Genomic DNA, 16,866 nt, shown 5'->3' on the forward strand with positions numbered 1-16,866 from the left:
TGGAGAGCGCGACTTTCGATGCCCTCGTTACACAACATGCTTGCGCCGTAAGCTTCAGCAGCGTCCTCAACCTTCGCGCAGCAAAAGCGCTCTAAATTTGCACTAGACTAGATAACTAACCAAAACCTCTCAATTAGCATAATTAATCGCGGAATCTTTAACAAGCTTACTATTCTCGCTAACTAATTAAGCCTGCAGCAGTTGAGTACAACGCTTAAACCTCCTACTGCTAGACACACTAACGTCGCACAGATAAAATAGTTCACAAGAAGGGTAAAGATACTACTGTATAGCAACAAACTAACTAATATCCCCCACTATGTAACGAGAGCCACTCCGTGACGAGATGAGTTTACTATTTAGTTGTCCTAAATCTCTCCTACACAAGTCTTTGAACTTGTAGCTTGTGGAGTGATATTCAATAGCAATTCCGTACCTGCCATGGGTGTGCGATGTGAAACTTACCATCCTGTTGGCCATGCTGTTGATTGTTTCGTCATTATTTCCAGATCCTCTTCAACTGCACGACCCTTGTCTACGCAGCTAATACCCCAGGCCGGCAGCTTCTGGAACCAATCAACGGTAGTCTTAGGAATAACAGACAGGTTCGCAGATTTTGTAGGCATTATACCTTTGATGTTGGTGCTTCCGGGACTTTCGCCAACCAGAATGAGGGGTCTCACCTTCCCTCGCTACTTTAGCGCATGTTAGTGCGTATTTAGCAACTGTGTATTTTACTGTATTTAATTAGATGCTATCACGTGCCTTATGGCGTAAACATGGTCTTTGTTTAGTCTAAGCTGGTTTGTTCGGTCTTAAAATAGCTACGTGTCCTAGCTCCATTGGCTGCACTGCCTCTGTACCTAGACTCGCTGCCTCCCGCTCCCTTCCTCCCACATCACCTCCCTCAGAGGGCTAACCATGGACAAGGAGAGTCGAGCTTTGACCGAAGCACTCCCTGAAGGCATTCCTGACACCCTCGCGGCTCGAGCAGCACATTTTAATGTAGCTCTCTCTACCCTCGGTCATCGCAAACTCGAACGAGAATCCAGAGCCGCCAAAGCCCAAAAGCAGCGGTACCTCACCCCATACGAAGCGAACGCCGTCGTCGAGTTTCTGTTACAACAGAAGGCGTTTGGAACTCCTGTGCGCATGAAGCATGTAGCTGCAATAGCATTCGTTGCCACTCGCAATCGGCCCCTAGCGGACAGGCCACTTAAGCCTCCCGGCCCAAACTGGGCTAAGGCATTCGAAAAACACCGTCCAGAGCTCATAGCAAAGAAGAACAGGCCGCAGGATTGGAACCGACATAACATCTACAATAAGGTTGAGTATTGGTTTGAAGTGATTGGAAATGAATTACAAAACCCAGCTATATTATCAGAGAACACCTATAATATGGATGAGACTGGTGTTATGCTAAGTATGCTAAACTCCGTTAAAGTCCTAGTCGGTAAGGATGATACACACGCCTATAGAGGTGCGCATGTCAAGCGTACCATGGTAACTGCTGTTGAATGTGTCTCTGCGGATGGAAGATGTTTAAATCCTATGATAATCTGGCCCGCCAAAACCCATCGAGCTAACTAGACTACCTATCCAACTCCTGGTTGGGTATATGCGGTCTCTGATACTGGATTCACTGACTCTTACATCAGCCTACAGTGGCTTAAGCTTGTTTTCGACCCCCAGACCAAGGAACGGGCTAACATGAGGCCACGGCTACTTATCTGGGATGGTTTCGGAACGCATGAAACCCTGGAAATCTTGGAGTTTTGTTTTCAAAACAATATCACGCTGTGCCGCATGCCCTCCCATTGCTCGCACAAGCTCCAGCCGTGTGATGTCGGCGTCTTTGGGCCCTTGAAGACAGCCTATCGCGAACAGGTTGAAAGGATGGAGCTGGGTGGGGTAAACACAGTTGGCAAGCAGCACTTCACTTATCTGTATAGCCCAGCAAGGGAGAGGGCATTTACGAAAAGGAACATCCTTGGAGCCTGGAGAGGAAGCGGTCTGTTCCCATTCAATCCCAATAGAGTACTCGCAGAGATACCCAAACCCCCCACTGATCCAATTATCTCGACCGCTGATGAGTCAAACATGGGTGTTCGTCCGGACTACGAAGCACTGCCTACGCCTGCAACGCCAAGATCAGGAGAGGCCCTGATGTCACTACTCGATAGGATCAAAAAGGTTCCTAACGACGAAGCGAGCAGCCAGCACAAAGCGAGGCTCCAACAGAAGGTGGCAAACGCTGCTCAGACATATATCGCCACAATTGCACTACTTCGCAGTCGTAATCAGTTCTTAGCTAGGATCAACAATGAGGGAAAAGCTCGCCGAGCAGCTGATCAAAAGGTAATAGGTACAGCAAGAGTGGTGACCTATGAGGACCTCGAGAAGAAGCGAGCAGAACGCGCTGTGATGGACGCAAAGGCAGCGGAGAAAATGGCCAAAAAGGCTGCTAAAGAAGCTAGTAATGTCGCAAGTGCGGCACCAGAGGCCCAAGGTGCTGCTACTGGCATGAAGAAACGTGGTCGGAAACGGGAAAGTGCTGCTTCCGTGACAGATGCGGCTGCGCCGAAGGCCAAGGCGCCCCGGCCAAGTGAAGAACAGCACGTGCCAGAAGCTGAGCAAGATGTAACTGCTCCAGAGCCAACGGACAAAGCTGCGAGAATGAGTGATGGGCTGGCGCTGCCGCCATCCACGGCGACATTTGCGGAGGATGGGGCTGCAATAAAACCATGGAGAGCCTTGGTGGCGCGAATGTGGTGACCAACATTGAGGGCAGTGTAATTAGTGCAAAGACAAGAGTAAACATGATATCTCTTATAAGTGTCCACCGAGTATCATACATTGAAGGCGCTGCCTGCGGTGGTGCATACGCTGCTAAATTGTTACTGCGATAAAGTGCGGGGTGGTGGCTTGCTCGTTCAGCCACAGTTGTGTCATTGGCTCCCTGGCTGTGTGGCGCTGTTGCTGAGTCAACCAAACCACCCGAGCTTGAGACGATCCGTCAGTTTGCGCGAGAGTGAAGGCTTCCAACCAACTTTACGATGCAGCACAATATACTGCTATGTCAACATCGCAAGCAGATGTAATGCAGCGTCAGGCCGTCACGCCACCCCTAAGGTTCACAGATCAGCCTTTGACGCCTCCATTGACCGACAAGAAGCCATTTACGGAGGCGCCTCGCGTTATCGCACTTTTTAGACAAATCCACTCAGGAAGTATCGTTGAGCGAGACACACGGACAGAGTTTCAGCTTGTAGATGGAGAGTACGATCAGATAGAAAGTACGCTTCAACAAGACGATGTGCTTTCGGGATACGTGGAAGAGAAGATACGGTGAGTAGACTTCAGAGACTGCAGGGACCATAGCTGACAGGGTATGCGCCAGGTATGACTACGACGGAGATACACGCAAATTAGTCGTTCGCATGCCTACCGAGATACACGAACGCTTCATCGACGCAGTGGAGGATGATATTCGAAGCCAGCTGAAAACAATACAGAACGGATCAGGCAAGAAGTCTGAATTCGCGCAGAAACTGCATTCAGCTCGATCGACTGAAATACGGTTCGACGCCAGCGCTTTGTCTAGCAGATCGAAGTACGAGCCAGACGCGTCATTTAGGCATAAAGGCGCCAAATATCCAGGCGTTATCGTCGAAGTCGCATACTCGCAGAAGAAGTCGTGCCTAGGCCGATTAGCTGAGAATTACATCCTGGATTCCGACGCCAGCGTGCGGGCTGTCGTATGCGTACATATTGAGTATGGCAACAAGGAATCACGCAAAGCAACATTATCGGTCTGGCGACCCGAACTGGTCACTACTGATGACGGATTTGAATTGCGAGCTGTAGAAGAGGTCGCAGATGAGGTAGGTCCTTTTTCTTAAACAAGTTTTGCAAGTTTCTGACGATCGTAACAGGCTTTCCGTGACGAAGAAGGAAAGGCCGTAAATGGGCCTGGCCTACGGCTCCGCCTCAGCGAATTCACCTACGAAGGACTTGCCCAGAAAGAGATGGGCAAGGAAGACACATTCATCTGCATTCCTGGGTCAAAACTCTGCGAATATCTTAATGCGGCAGATAGCAGAGAAGAGCAAGTACTGGGCAAGCATGTATTTGCCAAGGAGGTCAAGAAGCGGAAACGGTCAGCAACCCCACCCGAAGAGATTGGAGCAGGTGATGAAGCAAGATACGCCGAGGATGAGGAGAGAGCGGCGAAGCGCGCGGATTATGACATAGATTATCAGGATAAATCATCAACCAAGAGCCTCTCAGACTAGATAACTATTGTTGTTTATGAAGGCTTCAATTGCGTCACAGCAACGCATGAAGAATCGTGACTATGCTGTCCGCCTCTCCTGTAGTTCACGGTGTCGTGTTGCCTTATGCATCTCCATTTGCTTCATCGTGCCCTGCCCCTGATCACCTTTCCAGTGGCATCTCTAAACCCGTACTCCCAAACATGTTCATCCGGATCATCTCGGGGACGGAACTCTGGGGCCGCCCGAGGCGGTAGATGAGGATCGGTCGTATACCGCCACTCTTGCTCGATCTCACGGCGCGCAGCTGGTGTCGCTGGTGTCGCTGCTGTCCTGTGAGTAAGCTCGGCGGGTGTGGTTAATGTCGTGCCTTGATCACGAGACCTATGAGATACCTACGCCTCCTAAATAACGTGTATACTTGTTATTGTTGATCTTAATCGTGCGAACGTCGGTCGTTGGGCGAGTCAAGACCGCTATAAGGCTGCGTGGAGCTAGGTATCGTGAGCTACATAGTTTCTTAGTGTTGTTGACTGACAGCTGTTAGCAGTTGCAACCTACAATTTCGAGCTACATATCTGCAGTCGGTCGATTCGCACGTGGCGACCGTTTTAATTAAGCAGTTTTCACCTTGTGAGCGTGCCGGCTTTTCACGTAAGCAGGGTGCAATGCACTTGATTCTCCTGTCCAGCTCTTGTTGTCTCTGCCCAAACTGGCAAGCTGCACACAGTGCGGGTACCCAGGAGCGACCAAGCGCCACATAAGCAAGACGATGCTATCCTCATGCTCTTGCATGAGCACGAAACCCTGTACGTTGTATCGTCCATGGTACCCTCAAAGTACTATTGGGGGCACCTGGTTTCTTGAGCACGGACCGAAAGCAACGAACCGTTCGCGCCTCTCAGCGGGGAGCGTGGGGTCACTGTACGTTCGCCCGCCCGGCAGGCTCTGCTGCAACGTCAAGCCAGCCTTGGGGCTAACTCGTACAGTCATGCGAAAACGTCATTTTGCATCGCCTCTCAGCTCGACAATGACAAGGCTCACGACAGCCGGGTGACAGACCGGTGCTGCGTGAGAGGTCGCGCCGTCGCACACACGAGCTGTCGTACATACCGAGGCAACGGCCCTGGGTCTTCGAACGCGAATCCTGGGATCCGGAGCTGCGGCGCTCAAATTCTCTCAAGCACGCGAGCTAGATGCCGGCCTATTCGATGTTCAGATAAGCCTGTGGCGGGTGGCAGATTCTACGAAGCCTGCCGCCAACCTTCGAGCCCAGAGTTGCCAAGAGGATGTTCAGCCCGTAGGACATGCTACTGTCTCTGCAATTGGAGAAGCTGCAAAGGCCAAGGCAAAGTCAAGAGTTGGAGGCATTTTCGAGATTCGAGCCGTGGATATTCGGAGTGCCCGAGAGCGGTGGCGCCATCACAGCGTTCTTTTACGGGCCAAAAGAACCCTGGAATAACGTGAAAGGGACTGCGAGCAAACAGTACCTGGACAGTACAGGTATCCGTCAGTCCTGAGTTTGGTGCTGGTCCAACGGTTGGCTTGAAGGTGCCCCACGCAAGGCGGTCATCTCAGACTAGCGGGTAGCTCTCTCGGACCAGACCATGCAACACCACGCTGCTATCTTCACCATCCTTACCGAAAGCGTACTCACATGGCAAGCCGTGAAGTTCACAGTACAATTCTGGAACTGGAACCATTAAGTGTCTTCACAACCACTAAGTCTAGACAAAGCAATCATGATCAGCAGATCACACTTTGGACCTACAGTGTGCAATCGACTTTTGGCGCTACACCGACTGTCGAGCAACGGCATGCAGAACTAGTGAAGTTCTAGACTAGCGCTAGGGTGGTCCACATCTCCATTCATAGCGGTTTGTCGGAGACCCATGCGGCCATCCACCTTCACTGAGTCCGCGCTAGCGCTACTGAGTATTTCATCAACCCTCCGTGCCCTTCTTCCGTCTGCTGCTTACCTTCACGTTACACCAACCGCGAACAGCCCCACGAGTTACTGAATTGCCCGCACTAGTGGTACATGGAATTCGCTGTGCAGTATTTCTGTCTTCTACTTAAAGATCTTTGCTGAATTTCGCGGACAACTACTCCCGAAACCCTCCAACAATGGCCTCCAGCGGCATCGATTACCTCGCAAATGGGCCTGGCGACAAGAAGGTGCAAGGTATCTCTGTCGATGAAGAGAAGCACTTTGAGCCCCGGCGCAGCGACTCGGTTGGCTCTGTTAGAGTAGTTCACGACAATACGCACCGCAAGCTCAAAAGTCGACACATCCAACTTATAGGAATTGGCGGAACAATTGGCACCGCTCTCTATGTCCAGATCGGTCGAGGTTTGATGAACGGCGGCCCCGCGTCGCTGTTCATTGCCTTTTCGTTGTGTAAGTTGCAGGCAAACATGCACCTACACCACAGACAATTACTGATTTCAATTTCTAGGGTGTACTGTGATCCTTGCGGTCACTGTTAGTGAGACTCCCAATATTCTATTTCCCAAGCAACATCTCCCATCGCGACAATGCCAGAGCTTCTACCGTTTGCCAAGAGCACCACATTCCACACACCCAATGCGGAGATTGAACTAACCTCAACACAGGTATCGCCGAGATGGTCACGTACTTACCTATATCTTCACCATTCATCCGGTTTGCAGGTCGCTTCGTCGACGATGCTTTCGGTGTCGCTGCTGGCTGGAATTTTTTCATCTTCGAGGCCGCTCTTGTACCGTTCGAGATTGTGGCTTGCAATGTCATTATCAACTTCTGGAGCGATGCTGTGCCCGTCGGTGCCATCATTGCGATTGTTATTGTTCTCTACGGGTATGTGTGGCGGTCAAAGATTCAAGTTGTAATAAACTAACGCAGCGACAGCGTGATCAACATGATGGCCGTGAAGTGGTACGGTGAGACTGAATTTTGGGCAGCTGTTGGAAAAGTCCTGCTCATCATCGGTCTCCTCATCTTCACGTTCATCTCCATGCTTGGCGGAAACCCTGAGAAAGACCGCTATGGCTTCAGGTACTGGAAGAATCCCGGATCTTTCGCTCCACTGTACTACGGCGGAGATCTCGGACGCTTCCTCGGTTTCTTGCAATGCTTGATCCAGGCCTCTTTCACGATCGCTGGTCCTGATTACGTTTCTATGGCCGCTGGAGAGACCGAGAACCCTCGAAAGGTCATGCCTCGCGCCTACAACGCCGTTTTCTACCGTCTCACAACCTTCTTCGTCCTTGGTTCACTGGCTGTCGGTATCAACGTGCCATACAACGACCCCGAGCTGAAGGCTGCCTTTGCCGATGGTAAGCCTGGAGCCGCCGCATCACCTTACGTTGTTGCCATGAACAGGCTCAGAATCGAGGTCCTTCCTCACATTGTCAACGCTGGTGTTCTCGCTTCAGCCTTCTCCGCTGGTAACTCTTATGTCTACTGCGCATCACGCTCTCTTTTCGGTCTCGCACTTGAAGGCAAGGCGCCCAAGGTCCTAACCAAGTGCACTAAGCAGGGCGTTCCCTACCTATGTGTTGTCGTCGTCCTTGCCATCTCCCTGCTCTCTTTCTTGCAGCTCGGTGAGAACTCCGCGGTTGTTCTCAGCTGGTTTGTCAGCTTAGTCACGGCGTCTCAGCTCATCAACTTCTCCGTCATGTGCTATACATTCTTGTGCTTCTACAAGGCGTGTAGAGCGCAAGGACTCGATCGAAGGACACTGCCGTATGTTGGTATTTTGCAGCCGTATGCAGCGTACTATGCCCTCACCTGCACGTTTATCATGACATTTGTTGGTGGCTACACAGTGTTCCTGCCAGGCCTGTGGGACGTTCCCAACTTTCTCTTCTCGTAAGTTTACTCCTTCAATTCACCAACCTGTCACTGACCACGCTCCTAGCTATATGATGGTGTTTCTCTTCCCTATTATCTTCCTTGGCTGGAAGTTTGTCAAGAAGACCAAGATCGTCAAGGCGCACGAGGCCGATCTCGTCACTGATCTGGCTGAAATCGAAGAGTACACCCGCAACTTCGTGGCTGTACCGGAGACCAACCGGTTCAACAAGGTTTTGGACAAGCTCTTCGGCTAAGCACTCAGCAGTGATGGTTTCTAGAAAGACGAGGCTTTGGCTCTCCGGCGGCCAATGGTGTTAACTTGACGCTTCAGATCACTCTTGTCGCGAGGCATGATTGAGTTCATCTATTCTGTCTTTCATGATACCCGTACATACAATGGAATAATACGCAAATCTAATCTTGATCGTTTGCTGACTACTCCTTACGACCATTATCAAGTCAATCACAGCCGGGGTATCATTGCCGAAACTCCAAACTCCAAAAAGACTCAGAACAAAAATGTAGGGATATCATCTAGATTGGTGACCCTCTTCTTGGCTGTTGCGTCCCCTTCTTTTGCTCTTTCAATTTTCCTCTTTGCGATCCTATCTGCCACCTCTTTACTGATCCCAATGGTGTCTTTCAAGGATCCCCAGTCATCGAGCAAATCTATGGAACGCCGCGGCTTGACAGTTCGCGTAGTCGTTGTTTCCGAAGTCTGAGAGGACGAGTGAGCGGACGATGTCGACTGAGAGCGCGGATCATCACGAGGAGTTGCAGGCGGGTTTCTTGTGTCGAAAGTCGGCGGCGTGTACTCGTCAAGCATATCGAAAGGCGTCATTCGCGAAGGCCGAGCGCGCGGTCTGGCTGGTGCTGTCGTAGCCGGGAGAGAAGGTTTAACGAAAGACTCCGCTGCTGGCTTGGGTTTCTGGGGATAAGCGGGCCGCGGTCTTGTTGCTGGCAATGGTTTCGCTACAGTCAAAGTCGTAGGAGATGGCTCTTTTGGCTTCGGCGGGCGCGGGGCATCCAAGTCGTCGCTATCAGTCTCCTGTGCTTCATTCGTAGGTGGAGGACATCGTGCTGTAATTGAAGGGACATTGCTTGGCTCCGGGCGACATGAGGCTCTGTCGTCCTCACTTGACTCACCTTGGGAGGCGAAAACATCTCGAATGGCCTTCTTCTGTCTGCTCTCTTGAATTCTTGCCCGCTCTTTCATTGCGCCATCTACCGAGCGCTTTGCGCCTGCGACAACAGGTCTTGCGACTCCAGCGTCCTTCTTCTTCGCCTCGATTCTCTCTTTTAGCCTGTCGTACTCTGCGATGTGCAAGTGCCGTGTGAAAAGCTTTGCAGTCTCGAGAAACTCGTCTTCGACCATCATCCATTCATCATCTCGAAGGTCGAACTTGGACACGCCTTTCCGCATAGGCTCATCGCGAGGGGGTGCACAGTCTGCCAGAGGTGGCGGCGAAGATGAATGCGCTCGCTCTTTGGGTTCAGTTCTCTTTGATTTTGGGGTGTGTGGTGATGGTCCGGCCTCTGGCAGGGAGCTATCTGAATCTGAGGCTGCCTTTGCTTTGCTTTTGCCTTCACCTTTGTCCTTGCTGCTGCCGGCGGACACAGTGCCATCAAAGAAGTCGTCGTCGACGTCATCTGATGTAGCAGCTGTCTTCGTCTTGCGCGTAGCTGGCTTTATCGTTTGTGTGCGGCTGCCCCCGCCCCCGCTGCTCTTCCAGGGCAGCTGTCGCGGCATTGTGCTGACCTGCGATGAGCCAGTCTAAAGAGAGTCACTGGATACTTACCAGAAAGTCTTCGACCACTCTGCGCCAAGCATGTTTCAACTGCGCATCGCCGTCGTTGTCCTGTCGCGTAGTCGCTGTCCCCGGACGCGTCGCGCACGTGCACGCAGAGGTGAATGAAGCCACTACCCCACTTCTGCCTAGGCTCTTCGCCTAAACCACGTCACATCAGTTGAACATTGCTGTGCGCCCTTCTGGCGCATCTCGAAGGCCGAACGAGCCACGTTCCCATTCCATTGTATTCTGAGACATTCGAATTCCATGCATCTCTAAAGACCGCAAAGGGACCTTCACAGATGGAGGTCCCTGCCCCATCAGGTCACCGACAACGAGCAGGTCCTCACTGTCGCTGTAGCCAGATGAAGGGACACATAACAACACCAACGACGAACAACACATGACTTGAAACCACCACCACACCCAACCGCTTCACTGGCACCGAACAAGACCGTTTGGAGCTCAATTGCACCAACTGATCTTTGGATGATCCCCTGCCTAGTGCACCTGCCCACATTGGCCTAGCGACTTCCTACTCACCTGCACCATGTCCATGTTTCGTAGACCTGGAGACTCCTCGTCATCGTCCTCAGAGGCCTCCTATGATCAAAAGGAAGATGCCGAGCAAGCGGTAACATGGCAACATGGCTCAGTCTCCCGCGTCAATACGTTAGAGCCAGATGCGTCTGAAAGACCCATCAACGCACAACGGCCGTCCCTGGACACACGAGGATTCTCGACCCAGGACATACAGGCTTTGACATTCCACGCGATGCTCGAACAGAATGCCATCACAACAGCGGCAGCACGTTTGCACGTAGAGCCCACCGATGCAGAGGCACAGAGACAAGGCAAAGAAGCATACCAAGAAATTGCTCGCCAGCTCCCGAACGGAATGGACACTAGATACGCCAACGATGAGTTTCGTGCTCTCCGCACGCAGATGCAAGAACGCCTCCACCAGACTACCATCGCGCATTTGCAGGCGATTGAAGAGGGGCCCGGGATTACGCAGTCTCTAGTCAGGCGTCACAGGAACGGACGCGCTGTAGGTACTCAGCCACCTCTGGCTGATATACAGACACGGTCAGACCTGCCTGCTCCAGCTCCGTGGTTCGCAGACTTCCAGAACGATCGCTACGCGCGGGACTTCTCCGAGCTTGAGATGGTTGGGAAAGGAGGCTACGGGAAAGTGTTCAAGGTCAAGCACAAACTCGACGGCCATTTCTACGCGGTCAAGCGCATCATAGTGCCGCAGGCCAAGCTAGCGAAAGGGCCTGATGAACTGAACAGTATACTGGAAGAGGTACGGTCTTTGGCCACATTCGATCATGCAAACATCGTTCGCTACCACAATGCCTGGCTGGAGTACACGGCAATGCCTACAGAAACGCAATCGACGTCTACCACAACTATGCTGCCTAACAATCGACTGCTCGAAGATGCGGCGAAGTTTGCCTCCAGCCCCTCCGATGTGGGCTCCCTGGATTCGAAATTCGACGGCATCGACTTTGGCGAGCCGTCGGCCGACTACGACGCAGGCATCGTATTTGAAGCCAGCGATGCAGAAGCCGCCGACGATTCCGGGCGCAGCACGCACCGTCTTTCACTGCGCGAGCAGCTGAGCGTCAAGCGCAGGAACCGACGCACCAGCCAGGCCAGCCAAGCGACCATCGCCACCATCTCGTCGACAAGGTCTCGCATGAGCGCCGTCGAGGATGTGTCCGAGGACTCTGACGACGACGAGATCGAGATGATTCAGCGGCGGCACCGGCCCTCTTCGCAGGAAGCGACCACGGAGCTATCCGACAGCATGGTCTCGTACAGCGACATGCCGGAGCGAGCGCTGATGCGCACCCGCAGCGCCGGCCCAGCTCTGACGCTAAACGTGCAGATGTCGCTCTACGAGTCGAACCTCGCTGCCTTCCTATCGCCAGAGCGGGCGTCGTGCTCCTCCAGCACGCCAGCCCTCGCGCACTGCTTCCACGCCTGCGTCTCGCTCGAGCTTCTGGGCAGCATCGCCGCGGGCGTCGAGTACCTGCACAGCCAGGGCGTGGTGCACCGCGACCTCAAGCCCGCCAACGTCTTCCTCGCGCTCTCGACCGCTCGCCGCGCGCCCTACGGCTCCGTCGACCTTTCCACCTGCAAGCCCTGCCCGGAGCGCGGGAGCGTGCACGTCGTGCCGCGCATCGGCGACTTCGGGCTCGTCGCTGCGCTGGACGACCGGTGCGCGCCCGCCGCGGCGAGGCCGGTGGGGACCGAGTTGTACCGGCCTGCGACGCGCGGACGCAACAGCGACAAGCTGGATGTGTTCGCGCTCGGCGTCATGGCGGTGGAGATGCTGTGTCGGTTCGGGACGAGCATGGAGCGCGGGGCTGCGCTGTCGCGGCTCAAGACGGGCGCGTTTCCCGAGGGGTTCGCGCTGAGGCTGGGAGTGTGGGGGGACCGGATCCAGCAGCTCGTCGGCGCCATGGTGCTTGCGGATGAAGAGGCGCGTATGGGCTGCGAGGAGGCGCGGAGTGAGATTGCGGGGCTGGTGAAGGCGTTGAGGGGGGATGAGGATGGATGTTTATGATGAGGGGCAGTGCCAGGGCTAATACTAAAGCCAATGCTAATACCAGAGCCAATGCCAATGCAGAATCCAGAACATGCAACGCCAGAAAGCGACCCAACAAGCCTGCCCATGGATGTGGATGGAGTGTATGTACAAGGAGGAGATGCTGACGAGGATGCCAATACCAATACCGATACCGATGCCAATATCAATACCGATACCAATACCGATACCAATACCGATACCAATACTGATACCAATACCAATACCAATACCGATACCAATACCAACACCGATACCAATACCAATACCGATACCAATACCAATACCAATACCAATACTGATACCAATACCGATACCAATACCGATACCAATACCGATACCAAAACCAAAACCCATGCAATGCAGAATCTAGAACACGCAACGCAGAAGACACAAGACTAGACAGCAACACCCCTCCTCCGCCACCCGCCAGGCCCCCTCCAGGCATACAGCCACATGCCCATGGCCAGCCAAACACACGCAGCCATAGCCCAAAAGGTCGGGGCATAGCAGCTGGTGCCATGGCACAAAACATCATCGACATGTCTGCCGCCAACAGCGATAGCATCCGCAGCGCGCTGGTAGACACACGCATACACGGCGCCCCACAGCGTCGCGCCGGCGGCGGGCGTCATGGCCATGATGCCCCAGTTTGTGCCAAAGTTCTCCACGCCCCAGACGACGCTGACGACGATCGGGGTCAGGCTGAAGACGGCGCCGTAGCCGGCGCCAATCAGGGCCGAGACGAGCGCGAAGCGCGATGGGTGGTTTTGCACCGCGCCTGAGGCGAGGAGCAGCTGCCCCAGCGACAGCAGCAAGGCAAAGGACAGCAGGAAGGTGATGCGGGAGACGGTGAAGCGGCGCGGGGGTGGGGGTGGTAGCGATGAGAGCGAGTTTGCGAGGCTGGAGGGGCCCTGGAGGTGGCTGCGCAGCGGCGCCGTGGGGGCCAGCATGTCGCTCAGCGTGCCGGTGAGCAGGCGTGCGAGGGTGGATGTGATGGCCACAATGGAGACGTGGGTGGCGGGCGTGGTTGCGGCGTCGACGTGCGGCGGGGTGAGGGTGTTGATGATGGTGCCGAGGTTGTTGATAAAGGCCTCGCCCGGGCCGGTGACGAGGAAGAAGCCCGCGGCGAGCCACCACATGGTCGGGTCCAGGACGTAGCGGCGCGTCTCCTCGTTGAGCAGCCACGTCTTCTTGCGGGCATCCTCTTCGTGGCGCGCTTTGAGGGCGGCGGCCTCGGACTGCAGGAAGTCGACGGTCGAGTCGGACAGGCCGTGGGACGGGACCGTGGCGTAGCCGTGGCTGTGGGCGGCGGCGGCGAAGAAGTCGTCGTGGGCGGTGTGCAAGTCGCCGTGGGCGGTGTGCAAGTCGTCGTGGGCGGTGTGGGCGTCGCGGGCGTCGCGGGCGTCGTGGGCAGTGTAAAAGTCGTCGTGGGCGAGCAGGCCGGAGCGCTCGAGCTCGTCGACGGCGTCGTCGATGAGGCCCTCCTCGTCGACGATGCGCAGGGTCAGGGTGCCGACGAGGCCGACGGCGAGCAGCAGCAGGCCGAGGAACACGAAGAACCGGAACACGTCCACGTCGCCCCGGGAGCCGTCGGGGGCCGTCTCGCACAGCAGGCGGGCGCCGAGCTGGCTCTGCCACATGCCGCTGAGGCCAAAGGCGGCAATGGGCACGGCCAGCGCGATGCCCTTGGCGCGGCCGCGGCCAAAGTTCTTGGCGCACGTTGTCACGGCGGACAGGTACATGCAGCTCGTGCCCATGCCGACGGCGCAGAAGGCCAGCACCATGACGGGGAACGGCCAGCCGTGGCCGCCGGCCGACGGCGGCGGGCCGCTGCGGTAGGCAAAGGCGGCCAGCAGGTAGCCGACGGCGAAGAAGGCGGCCGACAGCGCCGACGGCGCGGCGGGGCCCAGGCGGTCGCACAGGTAGCCGAACAGCGGCACGGGCAGGTACATGCCCAGCTCGGCGACGATGCTGACGAGGTTGACCTGCAGCTGGGTGTAGTGCAGGCGGCTCTGGAACAGCGGGGCGTACAGCGAGTAGGCGGTGATGCTGCCGGCGCACAGGCAGCTGACAACGGCCCAGGCGAAGCTCAGCCAGCGGACGGCCAGGCGCTGCAGGCGGTCGCGGTCGCGCTCCATGACGCCCTCGGCGACGTGCTCGAAGAAGCTGCCGGCGTGGCTGGTGGCGGAGCTCGGGTGGTGCGAGGACGAGGCGTCGGAGCCGGCGAGCAGCGGGCGGCGCGGGCTGGGGCTGGTGTAGTCGAGCTTGTCGATGGCCAGGAGCGCGCTGCTACGCTTCGACGACGAGGGCGACGGCATGGGCGGGCGCGGGCGCGGAGGCAGAGGCGGGCGGGCGGGCGGTCCTGTGCGACGTGGTACGGGGGCGCGGTACGGGGGCGCGGTACGGGGGCGTGGTACGGGGGCGTGACGGGGGCGTGACTGGGAGTGCGCGGCTGGACTACCGCGACATGGCGGACAGCAGCCGTTCTGACTGCTGGAGAGTGCAGTGCGCGGTCCGGGAGGCAGCGGGCGTGGTAGCTGCTGTGGTGGCTGGCGCAGCAGCTGGTGTGGTAGCTGGTGTGAAAGCGGGCTGTGGGCAGGCCGTCGCAGTCGCAGTCGCAGTCGCAGTCGCAGTCGCAGTCGCAGTCGCAGTCACAGTCTCAGTCGCAGTCACAGTCTCAGTCTCAGTCGCAATCTCAGTCTCAGTCGCAATCCCAGTCTCAGTCGCAATCCCAGTCCCAGTCGCAATCCCAGTCGCAGCCCCGGCGAGGCTGACAGCGACCTTGCAGCTTGCCGTGGCCCATCCCGTCACTCTGTGGCCGCTGATTCGCCGGCCCCACCGCCGCCCTGCGACAAAAGTTCGAGCTCACCACCGCCGCCCGCCGCCGCCGTTAGTACCAGCAACACCAGCGACACCCGCAACACCCGCAAAAACAGTCCGCACCGCCTCCCGACATGCCGCCCCAGGCCGCCCTCGTCAACCTCTCGCCCGCCGAGCTGGCCTTTCTGCGCTCCACCCTCGCCCAGACCCCGCCGCTTCGCCTCGATGTCACAAAGGGCCCGCGCGACTTCCGCTCCATGCGCGCCGAGTTCGACGTCCTGCCCACCGCCAACGGCAGCGCCCGCATCGCCCTCGAGGACGGCACCGAGGCCCTGGTCGGCGTCAAGGCCGAGGTCGAGCAGACGCCGCAGCGGCCCGCGCTGGGCGACCAGGGCGACGTCGACACGCCCAACGCCGACGGCCACACGCCCAACGCCGACGGCCACGGCCACAGCCACGGCCACAGCCACAGCCACAGCCACGGCCACGGCCACAGCCACGGCCACGGCCACGGCCAGAACGGCTGGCTCGAGATGAGCGTCGAGGTGCCCGGCTTCCGCGACGACGACGCCCTGCCCGTGTTCCTCGCCTCGATGCTCACCGAGAGCCTGCTCGCCAGCCGAGACCTACAGGACCGCCTGTACATCAACCGCCGCTTCCACTGGAAGCTGTACATTGACGTGCGACGCACCCCTGCCTGCTCTCTTGCTACATGTGGCTAACAACTCCCAGATCCTCCTCCTCTCTCCACCCCTCTCCTACCCCCTCGGCCTGCTCTCCATGGCCACCCACCTCGCCCTCCTCACCACCCACCTCCCCGCCCTCAAGTCGGAGAAAGACGAAGACCCGCTCTTCGACGACGACTGGGACGCCGCCGCCCCGCTGTACCCCAAGTCGGCCTCGACATGCTGCCCGCGCGACAAGCCCCCGGTCATCGTCCTCGCCATGGCCGTAGGTGCAAACATCATCTTCGACCCCGCCAAGGAGGAGCTCGCCGTCGCCGACGCCGTGCTGGCTGTTGCGTGCACCACTTCGTCTTCGTCAAGCACCGGCGCCAGGATCGTGTCGATACGCACCATTGACCCGCCCTCGCATCTCACGCCCCCGGCTGTGCCAAACAGCATGAACAGCGCCACAGGCGGAACGGCGCCGGACAGCAGCGCACAGGCGCTGACCATGCGGGAGATGCTGGCCACGACCGGCGTGTGGACACCGCCACGAGGCGGCATGAAGCGGGCCCTGGTCAGCCAGGTGACCAAGATGGTCGTGGAAAAGGGCGGCGTAGCCGAGGACATTATTGGCGCTTTGGCGGGCATCGAGACGGCGTGAAGAAGTCGCAACGACAAACTCGACATGGAGGTTGGACATGTAGAGTCTGGACAGAAGACCCGCGACCGAGCGTCAGCAGTCGAGGAGGTTAAATATTAAGAGTCTGGACAGAAGACCCGCGACCAAGCATCAGCAGTCGGGCGAGGTTAAATATCAAAAGTCTGGACAGAAGACCTGCGACCAGGCATTAGCAGTCGAGGAGGTTAAATATCA

General features: G+C 56.6%; 10 protein-coding genes across 10 annotated transcripts; 7 read left to right on the forward strand and 3 right to left on the reverse strand.

Annotated features, from left to right (window-relative positions):
- Positions 1-993: 993 nt before the first annotated feature.
- On the forward strand, positions 994-1,752 carry M421DRAFT_411218 (uncharacterized protein; the record flags this gene model as incomplete). Its single annotated transcript, XM_033590397.1, has 1 exon — positions 994-1,752. A coding segment is annotated over one exon (597 nt), but the record flags the coding sequence as incomplete, so codon positions are not given.
- A 348-nt stretch (positions 1,753-2,100) lies between these two features.
- On the forward strand, positions 2,101-2,775 carry M421DRAFT_57919 (uncharacterized protein; the record flags this gene model as incomplete). The annotated part of the gene is made up of 1 exon (XM_033595548.1): positions 2,101-2,775. One exon carries the CDS (start codon positions 2,101-2,103, stop codon positions 2,773-2,775), a length of 675 nt encoding a protein of 224 aa, XP_033451241.1.
- A 259-nt stretch (positions 2,776-3,034) lies between these two features.
- M421DRAFT_418482 (uncharacterized protein) lies at positions 3,035-4,461 on the forward strand. The gene is made up of 3 exons (XM_033591805.1): positions 3,035-3,348; positions 3,401-3,884; positions 3,936-4,461. The coding sequence occupies exons 1-3, from the start codon at positions 3,077-3,079 to the stop codon at positions 4,293-4,295; spliced, it is 1,116 nt and encodes a 371-aa protein (XP_033451242.1). The 5' UTR covers positions 3,035-3,076; the 3' UTR covers positions 4,296-4,461.
- Positions 4,462-4,671: 210 nt separating this feature from the next.
- M421DRAFT_363999 (uncharacterized protein) lies at positions 4,672-5,836 on the forward strand. The gene is made up of 2 exons (XM_033589703.1): positions 4,672-5,198; positions 5,264-5,836. Exons 1-2 carry the CDS (start codon positions 5,047-5,049, stop codon positions 5,739-5,741), a joined length of 630 nt encoding a protein of 209 aa, XP_033451243.1. The 5' UTR covers positions 4,672-5,046; the 3' UTR covers positions 5,742-5,836.
- Positions 5,837-6,098: 262 nt separating this feature from the next.
- Positions 6,099-8,493, forward strand: M421DRAFT_363959 (uncharacterized protein). Its single transcript, XM_033589701.1, has 5 exons — positions 6,099-6,675; positions 6,734-6,763; positions 6,891-7,113; positions 7,165-8,127; positions 8,177-8,493. The coding sequence occupies exons 1-5, from the start codon at positions 6,402-6,404 to the stop codon at positions 8,364-8,366; spliced, it is 1,680 nt and encodes a 559-aa protein (XP_033451244.1). The 5' UTR covers positions 6,099-6,401; the 3' UTR covers positions 8,367-8,493.
- Positions 8,460-9,999, reverse strand: M421DRAFT_418488 (uncharacterized protein). The gene has a single exon (XM_033591806.1). The coding sequence runs from the start codon at positions 9,860-9,862 to the stop codon at positions 8,621-8,623; it is 1,242 nt and encodes a 413-aa protein (XP_033451245.1). The 5' UTR covers positions 9,863-9,999; the 3' UTR covers positions 8,460-8,620.
- Positions 10,000-10,060: 61 nt separating this feature from the next.
- On the forward strand, positions 10,061-12,755 carry M421DRAFT_363989 (kinase-like protein). The gene is made up of 2 exons (XM_033589702.1): positions 10,061-12,489; positions 12,620-12,755. Exon 1 carries the CDS (start codon positions 10,453-10,455, stop codon positions 12,478-12,480), a length of 2,028 nt encoding a protein of 675 aa, XP_033451246.1. The 5' UTR covers positions 10,061-10,452; the 3' UTR covers positions 12,481-12,489; positions 12,620-12,755.
- M421DRAFT_3259 (uncharacterized protein) lies at positions 12,517-12,858 on the reverse strand (the record flags this gene model as incomplete). Its single annotated transcript, XM_033589335.1, has 1 exon — positions 12,517-12,858. One exon carries the CDS (start codon positions 12,856-12,858, stop codon positions 12,517-12,519), a length of 342 nt encoding a protein of 113 aa, XP_033451247.1.
- Positions 12,859-12,899: 41 nt separating this feature from the next.
- Positions 12,900-14,822, reverse strand: M421DRAFT_57850 (MFS general substrate transporter; the record flags this gene model as incomplete). The annotated part of the gene is made up of 1 exon (XM_033595543.1): positions 12,900-14,822. One exon carries the CDS (start codon positions 14,820-14,822, stop codon positions 12,900-12,902), a length of 1,923 nt encoding a protein of 640 aa, XP_033451248.1.
- A 636-nt stretch (positions 14,823-15,458) lies between these two features.
- On the forward strand, positions 15,459-16,653 carry M421DRAFT_57668 (uncharacterized protein; the record flags this gene model as incomplete). The annotated part of the gene is made up of 2 exons (XM_033595527.1): positions 15,459-16,004; positions 16,057-16,653. The coding sequence occupies 2 exons, from the start codon at positions 15,459-15,461 to the stop codon at positions 16,651-16,653; spliced, it is 1,143 nt and encodes a 380-aa protein (XP_033451249.1).
- Between the last annotated feature and the right edge of the window lie 213 nt (positions 16,654-16,866).

Source organism: Didymella exigua (genome assembly GCF_010094145.1).
Source record: "Didymella exigua CBS 183.55 unplaced genomic scaffold M421scaffold_7, whole genome shotgun sequence".
NCBI classification, from domain to species: Eukaryota; Fungi; Ascomycota; class Dothideomycetes; order Pleosporales; family Didymellaceae; genus Didymella; species Didymella exigua.

Excerpts from the sequence above, each read along its gene's own strand:
- M421DRAFT_418482 (XM_033591805.1), top strand. The coding sequence starts at position 3,077 with ATGTCAACATCGCAAGCAGATGTAATGCAGCGTCAGGCCGTCACGCCA. Across the intron at positions 3,349-3,400 it reads TACGTGGAAGAGAAGATACG|GTATGACTACGACGGAGATA; the intron begins GTGAGTAGACTT and ends GGTATGCGCCAG. Across the intron at positions 3,885-3,935 it reads TAGAAGAGGTCGCAGATGAG|GCTTTCCGTGACGAAGAAGG; the intron begins GTAGGTCCTTTT and ends CGATCGTAACAG.
- M421DRAFT_363999 (XM_033589703.1), top strand. The coding sequence starts at position 5,047 with ATGCTATCCTCATGCTCTTGCATGAGCACGAAACCCTGTACGTTGTAT. Across the intron at positions 5,199-5,263 it reads GCGGGGAGCGTGGGGTCACT|TCATGCGAAAACGTCATTTT; the intron begins GTACGTTCGCCC and ends TAACTCGTACAG.
- M421DRAFT_363959 (XM_033589701.1), top strand. The coding sequence starts at position 6,402 with ATGGCCTCCAGCGGCATCGATTACCTCGCAAATGGGCCTGGCGACAAG. Across the intron at positions 6,764-6,890 it reads GATCCTTGCGGTCACTGTTA|GTATCGCCGAGATGGTCACG; the intron begins GTGAGACTCCCA and ends ACCTCAACACAG. Across the intron at positions 8,128-8,176 it reads GTTCCCAACTTTCTCTTCTC|CTATATGATGGTGTTTCTCT; the intron begins GTAAGTTTACTC and ends CCACGCTCCTAG.
- M421DRAFT_418488 (XM_033591806.1), bottom strand. The coding sequence starts at position 9,862 with ATGCCGCGACAGCTGCCCTGGAAGAGCAGCGGGGGCGGGGGCAGCCGC.
- M421DRAFT_363989 (XM_033589702.1), top strand. The coding sequence starts at position 10,453 with ATGTCCATGTTTCGTAGACCTGGAGACTCCTCGTCATCGTCCTCAGAG.